This window comes from Silurus meridionalis, chromosome 5 (assembly GCF_014805685.1).
Source record: "Silurus meridionalis isolate SWU-2019-XX chromosome 5, ASM1480568v1, whole genome shotgun sequence".
NCBI classification, from domain to species: Eukaryota; Metazoa; Chordata; class Actinopteri; order Siluriformes; family Siluridae; genus Silurus; species Silurus meridionalis.
In genome coordinates, this window is record NC_060888.1 from 5,241,649 (window position 1) to 5,252,872 (window position 11,224).

General features: G+C 34.7%; 2 protein-coding genes across 2 annotated transcripts; one reads left to right on the forward strand and one right to left on the reverse strand.

Annotated features, from left to right (window-relative positions):
* Positions 1-249: 249 nt before the first annotated feature.
* Positions 250-3,612, reverse strand: smim19 (small integral membrane protein 19). The gene is made up of 3 exons (XM_046850145.1): positions 3,359-3,612; positions 1,609-1,733; positions 250-1,501 (listed from the first exon to the last, which is right to left on the reverse strand). The coding sequence occupies exons 1-3, from the start codon at positions 3,487-3,489 to the stop codon at positions 1,443-1,445; spliced, it is 315 nt and encodes a 104-aa protein (XP_046706101.1). The 5' UTR covers positions 3,490-3,612; the 3' UTR covers positions 250-1,442.
* A 676-nt stretch (positions 3,613-4,288) lies between these two features.
* Positions 4,289-8,294, forward strand: si:ch211-175m2.5 (uncharacterized protein LOC568697 homolog). Its single transcript, XM_046850136.1, has 5 exons — positions 4,289-4,452; positions 6,419-6,586; positions 6,679-6,778; positions 6,911-7,041; positions 7,819-8,294. The coding sequence occupies exons 1-5, from the start codon at positions 4,399-4,401 to the stop codon at positions 8,107-8,109; spliced, it is 744 nt and encodes a 247-aa protein (XP_046706092.1). The 5' UTR covers positions 4,289-4,398; the 3' UTR covers positions 8,110-8,294.
* Positions 8,295-11,224: the final 2,930 nt, after the last annotated feature.

An 11,224-nucleotide genomic window follows, 5' to 3' on the forward strand; every position in this document is an offset into this window, starting at 1 on the left:
CCTCCAGCTTCAACCCCTGTCTTTTTGTCAATGCCAAAATTTTTAACATGATGATTAGTGTAAAAATCCAGCAGCATTGTAGAATACATGCATTTTACTGCATCCTTACTACACATATCACACTGTAAGCAGATAGGTAATAAAACATAAAACTGGTGTGTGTGTGTGTGTGTGTATATATATATATATATATATATATATATATATATATATATATATATATATATGAATGAAAACAACCATTTCAGATTCAGATGAACATTTCATTCATTCATTCATGAAATAAATACTTTAAAATGATGACATTTACACAGGGTACTTATTGTTTTTCTTTTAAGTATTTTATTTACCTTTTTTATTCTTCTAGATTCTTTTTTTTCCCCATGTTTTTCAAATTGCGGGTTTCTGTCTTAATCTGTTTAATTTGAACAAAACTTAATAAAAGCTTCATAATTTAAAATGTGCAACCAAAAACTTCCATGTAGTGACTGCTGGAAACAAAAGAAAGGACTTGCACGTGATGTGATGTAGAAAATGTATAACAAAAACTGCTTAATACTATTATTATTAACCAATAATAATAACAATGATAATAATAATTATTATTATTATTGTTATTATTATTATTATTATTATTATTTTGAAGACATAAATGCACTGAAAATTTTGTCACCACCACGAACGGCCGCCAGAGGGCGACATTGTCAAAGGTAGTTTGTCAAAATGCATTACCTTGAACATGCAAGACGTTAAACAAAATCCCAATGGTCATTTTTGTTATTATTAATAATAATAATAATAATAATAATAATAATAATAATAATAAACAATTGCAAAACCTATTATTATTGGAAAAGGGCAAAGAATTTACATATGCTTTCTGATCAACGGCTAAGCCACATCCAAAGCCGTCTATACGATACAGTAGATTATCATGGAACATATTACAAAGAAAACAAAACATATAACCTAATCAACTTATTTCTTACATTTTTTGAAAGTATCTGTAGAAGCATGACTGCACTTCTGGTTATTAGAATTTATCAGAATGTAGAAACGGGGAAAATAGCTTGCTAGTCCATTGCTGCTATTCATAGAATCAGCCACTGGGTGGCAGCAACTGGTCATTACAATTCTGTTGTGTGACTCAGACGTGGTACATTTCTTATATTATATCGCTTACTTAGCAGTTTATGCAAGAAAAAGATAAAATATACAAGTAAAATATTAATATTCCAACTCAAGTGTGTGTGTGTGTGTGTGTGTGTGTGTGTGTGTGTGTGTGTGTGTGTGTGTGTGTGTTTTATGTTCAGTCTTCTGAAAGACAAAATTAAATCAACTGCAGCTGAAATATTGAACACCAAAAACTTCACAGCATCGACACACAGATTCTTCACATTCGTGTAATCAGTTGACCTTCACACAGAGCAGTCATGTCTCAATCATTCCATCGACAGCTGCACACACTCCTGTGCCTGGCCCTGCTGATCGAACTTCCGGGCTACGAAAGGGAAGAGCGATAAGAGAAAGAATATTTTTGATTTCATAAAATGGTCAATGTGAATTAACTGAGTAAAAGAGAAGGTATGAGGGCGGTCTCTGACTCACAGAGAGAATACATCTCCAGCTGCTGTCTGAGCCGCACTTTCTGTAGGCTGTCGTAGAAATTAGGCTCCGGAGCAGATCCCACTGTGGGAGGCATCGTAAATATGCGCATGATCTTCCTCTTATTCCTTTTGGGAAAGAAAATGATTTTATTGATATTGTTATTATGATGAGCATCATGTTTAGGGGCTGTGTATTAAGTACTACATGGGAGTTTTATAAGGTATATCAAGATATAAGTAGTAGATATATCAAAAGATTAACAGTAAAGGCTCAGGGTTATTGATAAGACGTTTGAATGTTCAAGCCCCAGCACCACCAAGCTGCCATTGTTGGGCCCTTGAGCAAGGCCCTTACCTCTCTCTGCTCCATATACACTGTATCACAGCTGTCTCTGCACTCGGACACCAGCTTCCTCACAAGCTGCGATATGAGACTAAAGAATATCACTGTGCTATACTGTCTCTTTTGCAGAAATCCTTCTATCACAAATCACTCCTGCTTTCACTCTTCTCCACCCACTCCACCCTGCCTACACTCTTTTCTTCACTTCTCTAACACACTCTCCATTACTTTGCACTGTTGACCCCCAATTACCTGGACTTCTCCACCTTCTCCACCTCTTCTCCCTGTAACCGCATCACTGTGCTATACTGTAGAAGTGGCAAATAAATGCATCTATCTAAATGCATATATTGAAGTGCTTAAAGATTTTCACAGACAGTGAGTACATGATATGTTTTAGTTACAGAGATGCAAATTATACTCCAGTTATAACCCAATTATAATCAGTTATTACAATTTTTTCTGCATTTTAAATGGATCACATTAAACAGGTTTACTCCAAACCTCAATAACTCAAATATAAATGAATAAAGGAAGTAATTTGTACCCAGAATGTTCAGGGTAAAAGTGTTGCAGAATGTTGGCATGTAGTATAGTATTTCTATAGTATATGTATAATTTGCTTAAGACTTGGAAAATAGGTATATCATGAACGGACATATGGTGCCACCCAGATGTTTACTTCCAGCCAGGATTCTTTCAAGGTTTTTCCTCATACCATGTCGGGGAGTATTTCTTTGCACCTTTGACTCTCTGTTGTTACTCTGATAGGTGATGTAGTGATTGTGTGATACTCTGGATTAGCAAATAGCAATGTACTTATATATATATATATATAAAAACCTTATTTGTCACACTGCTATTTATTTATAGTAAATAGGCCACTTATGCACTTCTAAATAAATGCATTTCATTGGCTCTGTACATGCATAATGACAAAGTTTATTCTAATCTAATTATATATACACACATATATATATATATATATATAGAGAGAGAGAGAGAGAGAGAGAGAGAGAGAGAGATATTAACCTTTATGGATACTTTGTTTGTTTCAGACATTTTATCATAGACTTATGGTTTTCATAAATGTGTTTATTTACTAATTATGTGATTAAGTGTAATTGCATTTGAACTAATTATGCAATCAGTTTAATATTTTTGGTTGTTATATAAGGTTATATAATGTTTTGTTGTAAATAACTTTAAAATGTTATAAACTTTATGGAATACTGACAGATAATCGCAATTATTAATTTCCTATTTTCATTTCCAGGATATAAAACAGCACAATGCTGAGGTGTGAATGTTTATTTAAGGCATCATATCGAGCTTGTTATGAAGGCCACACATCCATGTTTATGTTTATGTTTATAGAGTCACTGCAAATAAAATAAGATTGTCTTACTTTCTAGCGTACATCAGCAGAGCAAAACTGACCAAAATAACAAGCAGGTACACGTTGGTCGCTTCGTTCCACGCTTCATGCACGGAATAATCCACTGATTCCTCATTAGCCATCACTCCAAATCCTCCCATTACAATGTAAAACACACCGCTTTATCACTGGGTTTAAAAAGTAAATACACCCTGAAACCACACAATTTACCAAAACAAAACCTCAATTTACTTCCGCGATGTGAACGCAGCAGAAACATAAACTTCCGGGTCTCTCTCATTTATGTTGTCAAAACAAAAGCCTTGTTGTGCTAATATATTTAAAATGTCTTATATAATAATGCCCCTGTCATGTAATATGCATTTCTGTGTGTGTTTGTGTTTTCTATTGGCTTAAGTATGACATTAATTTGTATATCTGATCTTTTTTAGCATGGCACATGATATCTGATCAAACATTTGGTACGAAAAAAATCAATATTTCAACTGTGTAAACGTAATTGTTGTTTATTAAATATAATTTGATCAGCTAATACAAGTCACATAAACTTTAATTGAAAGCATGCACAGTTGTGATTGAAAATTCAAAATTGCTCAAAATTGAGACAATTTACTAGCATTATGAAATATCAAGGCTTTTCTCTCTTAAGACCTACTTAAATGTATATCTAATAACTTTACAACATATTTTTTGTATTTTTAACAATGTGCAACTGGAAGCTTCTTTCAACAAAACAAATTCCCAAAAAGTGCAAACATACTCGGCAATAAAGCGCGGTCTTGAATTAACGAGAGTTAGTACTTTTATTTTGCCCCTTCTAATGCATTTGTAATACGGAAGTTAATTGTACATACAGATTCCAGTAGTCTCATGAATCCATAAATTCGATTGGGTAACGGAAAGGGGGCGTGTCACTATGCTGCGTTCTAATTGGTGGTGCTATAGCGCCACTCTAGGGGAGTGTTTTATTTTGGCGTTGATTTCGTTTGTGGACTTTTCAGCTCTCAAACTTTTCAGCTGTAGTGTTTTACAGTAAGAAATTCAGGGAGATGATGTGTGGAGGTTTTCTAAGGGTTGTCCGTCCTTCTGCTGTGGGCTTGATGGTAAGAACGGGGTAATTCTGCCTACAGTGTAATGCGCGTTATAACCTGTCTAATGCGCTTTATTACCTGTCTAATGCACCTGTCTAAATCCTGTCTATTGACCCCTACTATAATTTGTGTTTAAATATTTTATTAAATTATTTAAATAGTTTAAGATTGGTATCTGTCTAATCATGGTTGTGGTGGCATCATCCCCATCTTAAGATGTTCCCAGAACTTTCTGTTTGTTTTTGGTGTTTTGAAATGATCTCAGCTTCTTAGTTCCTGCTTTCAAGGACATTTTCCGGTTACATTGCAAGCAGTCAACATTCCCTAACATTCCCACAATCTTTAAATAACGTTACAATACCCAGAGATGGTTGAGGAAACATTCTTCTAACGTTAGGGGAAAATACTCTAAATTATACCTGTACATCATTTGTTAGTATAGTGATGTTAAGTGGTCTGTAGAGTTTAAAAATATGAAAAATAAGGAATAAATGTAAAGTCATAGTAGAAATCTTATAATAGTGGACAGGCGTAGAGATGATCTAGATGTGGGGTTTACTAAATAACTAAATACATAATTAAATGTTATGGCAATGTCTCAGAAATGAGTAAGGACAGGATGTGAGTAAGTCAGTTCCTTTTTCCTGCTAAATAAGTTCTTATCAACATTTGAGTAACATTACGAAATCATTTTGAGCTTTTTTATCAACAGCTTCTTCTTCTTCTTCGTCGTCTTCTTCTTCTTCTTCGTCGCCTTCTTCTTCTTCTTCTTCTTCTTCTTCTTCTTCTTCTTCTTCTATAAATGCTTTATCCTGGACATGGTTGTGTTGGAGTGTGGAGTTTATCCCAGTAATACTTTGTATATTATATTACATTTCATTATACACCGATCAGGCATTACTTTATGACTACCTGTGTAATATTGTGTTAGTCCCTCTTTTGCTGCACTTTTTTTTTTGCTTTTTTTTCTGAAAATGTTCACTTGCTACCCGATATATCCCACCACTAACAGGTGACATGATGAAGAGATCTTCTTCTTCTTCTCCCCATTAGGGGTCGCCACAGAGGATCATCCGTCTCCATACCCCCCTTGTCCTGTACATCTCCCTCTTTTAACCCAACCACCTCCATGTCTCCCCTCACCACATCCATAAACCTCCTCCTTGGCCTTTTTCTTTTCCTCCTTCCTGGTGGCTCCATCCTCAGCATTCTCTTACCGATATACCCCGTGTCCCTCCTCTGCACATGTCCAACCCATCTCAATCTCACCTCCCTCACCTTGTCTCCAAAACGTACGCTACATACGCTGTCCCTCTAATAAACTCGTTTCTAATCCTGTCCATCATCGTTACTTCCAAAGAAGACCTCAACATCTTCAGCTCTGCTACCTCCAGCTCCACATGATGAAGAGATAATCAGTATTGTTCACTTCACCAGTCATAATGTTATGTTCGATTGTCTTATACTGTGTATATGACCTGGTTCAGATGCCAAAAGGACACCCGATATACAAACATTTACACTCTTTTTCATGTTTAGAAATCGATGGCTTCAGTGGGCACTTTAACAAACCTTTAAACTGTCCACTTTAGTTGAGCCTGTGCCAAGTGTAGCTTCTGATTCCTGTTTTTGGCTGACAAGGGCAGAACCCGACACGGTGTTGCAACACATCTGGCTGTAGGGACGACTTGTGCATTCTGAGATTCTTTTCTGTTTACCATGTTTTTAAACAGTATCCAATTAAGTTACCATAACCTTGTTGCCTTTATTCATGTATAGCATGTGCCTTTATTTGGATGTTTAATATGAATATTAAAGGAATCATATTGACCAGTAAGTGTAGCATTTCAAAAGCTATGAATTCTCGAAGTTTGCACCTGGCAATACACGTATAGATACTAACAAGACTCTATTAATGTTGTTAGCATTTCTCTCAAATAACAAACTGCAATTTCCTTTTATGTTTCAACAATTGCAGTCTAGTCTTATGGTGAAGAAGAGCCAGGTGTGTCACAGGACACCAGTCAGCATTCGCTACTCTGGCAGCGGTAACAGCGAAGAGGAGAAAATCAGCCGCTTTCCTGTGCCTTACAAGAAAAACCTGCCCTATGACATTGTGGAGTTGATGGAGGAGGTTGAGCTGAAGGCAAGGCAACAATCTTCTGCTTTCTTAACTTTGTCTGTACATGTGTGTATATTTGAGGAGTAATACTATTTAATACAAAACCCATTTTCCAGGGTGGCTTTCTGCCAAACGTCTTCAAGGTCCTCGCTCATCGTCCTGCCGAGTTCCGAGCTTTCTTCGCTTATTATAATTTGCTCATGAACAAAGAGACCGGTATGAGACTGAAAGAAACAGACATTACACATCACACAAAACAGATTATTATTTATATTGAATAATTTGGTACATTTTAGCCTAAAACTTGTATGTTTTTGTGTTGTTGTTTTTTTTTTTTCCAAATTACAGGAGGTTTGTCAAAGGCAGATCGGGAGTTGATTGTGGTGGCAACCAGCGCCCACAATAACTGCCTGTACTGCGTCGTATCACACAGTGCACTACACCGAATCTACTCGAAGAAGCCCACACTTGCTGATCAGGTATGTGTATGTATGTGTGTGTGTGTGTGTGTGTGTGTGTGTGTGTGTGTGTGTGTGTGTTCTTCATTCTTTTCATTTCACTTTGCATGTTATATGAAGAAATGCTGTTGTGGTTGCTTAATCTTATCTTCAAAAATAACTTGTATACTTATATAAATAAATACTTATGTATAGAATACTCAAGTAAATGTACCATGCTGTAATAATACATTTATTTTTTTAATGTTTAGTACCTGTAATTTGTTACACTTCACCCCTGAACAAATACATATCTCTACTCCGAGTTCTATTTCTATTTTTTAGGTTCCATTTATATTTTTGTTGTAAATTTAAAGTTTGTATTTTAATATATATTATACATTCTTTATAGTTAAAATTCTTTTAAAATGTGTGCGTTTATATACATTCTCTTCAATTCCTCTTTATTCTATTCTTGAATTCTTTAATGTTTAATAAATAATCCAATCAAATTATATTTGTCACACACACATTCATACAGAGTACGACATGCAGTGAACTGCTTTGTACGACTCTCCAACATTTAGGCATACAAAAGGAATAGAATTTAAGGTATAAACTATTGAAAATTTATGAAAATCATTTCCGTTATTATTTTTATATTTAATTTTATGACACTGACAGTCATAAAAAGCATGGCCTAATGTGTACAATTATATACGTGACAAACGCAATTTGAATCTGAGCATCAAGCACAAGCTTGTGTGTTGTAGATTATTTATGGTCTCCTCCTAAAGTTTGTTTCCCTTGTCCCTGCAGGTGGCAGTGAATTATGAAGTCGCAGATCTTACTGCACGGGAGCGAGCCATGCTGGACTTCGCCCTGACTGTGTGTCGCAGTGAGACAGTGACAGACAAACACTTCAGCTCTTTAGAGGCTCACGGATTTGATCGTGATGATATCTGGGACATCGCTGCCATCACCGCTTTCTTTGCCCTGTCTAACCGCATGGCCCACCTCACAGACATGAGACCCAACACAGAGTTCTACAACATGGGCAGAGTGCCTCGAGACAAACGTTCCCCAGGCACGGAGGACGACAGGCCGTAGAGTTGAATAGTGATGGAAGATCATCCTCACTATTCCTGAAGAGAGATTCATGATAAATGCTTCGTTATTCAGTGTGTGAAGTTTGTTCGAGCCAAACCAACAGTTTTCCGTTTATTAGGATCTGAATGTTGTTTTTTTTTATTGAACTTAACTTATTCAACTAATAAAAATAATCATTTAGTTAATACATCTTTAAGTGACATCTGTCAGTGTTACAAAGAATGGCCAGAGATGTTCTTTTAGGATGGTATTGTTATTATATAAAAAAAAACCCTGAGCTGAGGTTGTACAGAGATAAAAATCTGAAAAGTGTTTTTTTTAGACAGTTTATGCAGCGAGATAAATGAGTATGGTGGATCTGATTTCCATGACTCAAAAAAAAAAAAAAATAGCTGAGTTGAATATACATAATCAAAAGATATTCATCTATTGTATACTTTATAAATTTTCATCTATTAGCTAGTATTAGTTTTACATGGATTGGATGGTTTGTGTAATCACTTGTAGAGTATCTTTGGACTCTACTAGATTATCAATCTGTTGTTAAAGATATGTGAACAAAAACGTTTAAAGTTGTTGTTTTTGTTCTTGGATGTGTATGTTGATCATTCGTAAAGTATAAAACCCAAAAAAACTATATGAAAGGTTAATTGCAAAGACAGCTAGGAGCATAAAATAAATGGCAAGGGTAAAATGCTGAAAGCTAAAAGTTATTTAGACTAACTTCTATGACAGGAAAAAAATATAATATTTGTAATGATAAGCAAGTGACAAATAATGCTTACGTCTTACAACCATACACAAACAATCCTGTATGTTCTCTGAGCCATTTCAATTGTCCGATTCCCAAAGCCAAAGCCATGGTCGGTAAAGAGTTTTGAAGAAGGCATGGTATCTCTCTGTATGAAGAGTTTTGTTCAGGGGAGGCGTACAAATACATTTTCAAAACATTAAATTTCCGTAAAGGCTATCGTCAAACAAATTGTGAAAATGGAGCACCACAACGACACCACTATAAACAGGTTGTCTGCCTCAAATGTATAAGGACAAGGCAAAATCTTCCCAGGGTGACTGTCCAGAGACCTTCTGTAACAGCAAGAAAATCTGACATGTACTAATTTCTGAGACAACAGTCTTATTCTTCACGTGCCTGGATTGTGGGGTAAGGTGGCTCTCCTGTATCTAACCATCACTATCAAATATTTTGCATTTGCCTCATAATTTCAGTGCTCGAATTGAGTTAAGTCTTATGAGGGTACCCAGTTGTTGTGTAATTCATATATTTGTAACTAAAATAATCTTGGGGACCCCCCTAAATCTATTTTTTAAGTGTCATGTGGGGTCCCTAATGTCTTATGGGGTCCCGGATCCCTACAGCCCCCCCTCTCTTTTCGATAGAGCAAAACGCTTATAGGGAGTTGTTTTTATGGAGTTTTATGTTGAAATAATAAAATGTATTAATAAAAATTAAATTATTAATTATAAAATTAAATAAAATGTTAATACAGTACAGTATTGTATACATTAAATAGCATTTCTTGGAGTGGCGTCCGTTTATCGCGGTTTTTCGTAGCCACCGCGATAAACGGGGGATTACTGTACTTTAATATCTTTTGCAATCTAAAAGATTGAAATGACGTATGATATCAGCAGAGGGCGACATTTCCCAATGTTATCCTGTGCGTTTTTATGCACACTGTAATTGTGACTAATTTTCTGGTATTGTGTATGAATTGATTTCTATTTTAGTTAAAGGTTTTTAAAATGAGATAAAGTTACACGACTTCTAATTATTTACGACTTCTAACAACTTTATATGAGTATTAAAATTTGTAGGAATAAAGTCACATGATTCACTGGATTTCAGGACAGAGGACTTCTAATTATTTACGACTTCTAACAACTTTATATGAGTATTAAAATTTGTAGGAATAGAGTCACATGATTCACTGGATTTCAGGACAGAGTTTATTTAGTAAACATAAAATGATTTTTCACTTTATAGCCTTTAAACAATGTGAGTTTTAATTTGTTCTACAAAAATGCATGTAAAATATTTCTTGATAGGATTCTAATAGAAAAAATGATGCTATAACCATATTTATACACATACAAGTCTCATACCTAATACAGCCTATCAAAATTTTATTTTGAAATATAATTTATTTTATTATTATTATTATGGTGTATATTTGGATTTAATACATTATTAGACAATATTGTCAGAAGCATAAAAAAAGCATAAGTACCAGTATGTAGTGCTGAACAAAATAGACCGTTTAGAAAGTGAATTTGTTTTATAGACAACAACAACAACAAAACATCAATACAAACCTATTAATTAACTTTTTTTTCTTTCTTTCTTTTTTTTTTTTTTTTTTTACAAACATCAGGTACATAAGCCATTGTTTCCTGAAACATGGAATGGAAAAAATTTTATGAATATGCTAACATATTCATAAAATTAAATAAAGTTCTTTGTAAGATACTAAAATACTTTATATGTATGATGCTTTGCTGTTTGAACTCATATACTGAGTGTGATTGTCAAAGTAACAGTTACTACACAGTATACAGATGAACTATGATGCAGAGTGTAATATACATTTATAACCAAAATCTCACCACTATTTATAATATATATATATATATATATATATATATATATATATATATATATATATATATATATATATATATATATATATATATATATATATATATATATATATATATATATATATATAATTTTATATATTCAAAGAACTTGCCATTTTATGTTATGCAAGTATTTCAGTGTCCTCTAGGTTTCCCCTCTCTCTCTCTCTCTCTCTCTCTCTTTCTACCCACACTTATCTCACATTGCTCCCCCACAATCCTGTTTATCCATGGTAAAATGATGCGGTTTCTAGGCAACCAACCCAGGCTGTAGGACCATGAAACCAGAATGCTGCTATCTGATTGGCTGATGTTCACAAGCTGACACAAGACAGGCTAAGCTTCAGTCAGTCCAGAGCTTTGTTTCTCAGTGTGGGGGAGGAGTCTATGCAGCAGAACGTACACACTGGTTTTCACTCACACACACACACACACACAAACACACACACACACACAC

Coding starts and splice junctions, on each gene's coding strand:
- smim19 (XM_046850145.1), bottom strand. CDS start 3,489: ATGGGAGGATTTGGAGTGATGGCTAATGAGGAATCAGTGGATTATTCC. Junction 1,734..3,358: donor CTGCTGATGTACGCTAGAAA/GTAAGACAATCT, acceptor CTTTCCCAAAAG/GAATAAGAGGAAGATCATGC. Junction 1,502..1,608: donor GCTGGAGATGTATTCTCTCT/GTGAGTCAGAGA, acceptor TCCCTTTCGTAG/CCCGGAAGTTCGATCAGCAG.
- si:ch211-175m2.5 (XM_046850136.1), top strand. CDS start 4,399: ATGATGTGTGGAGGTTTTCTAAGGGTTGTCCGTCCTTCTGCTGTGGGC. Junction 4,453..6,418: donor CTTCTGCTGTGGGCTTGATG/GTAAGAACGGGG, acceptor CAACAATTGCAG/TCTAGTCTTATGGTGAAGAA. Junction 7,042..7,818: donor AGCCCACACTTGCTGATCAG/GTATGTGTATGT, acceptor TTGTCCCTGCAG/GTGGCAGTGAATTATGAAGT.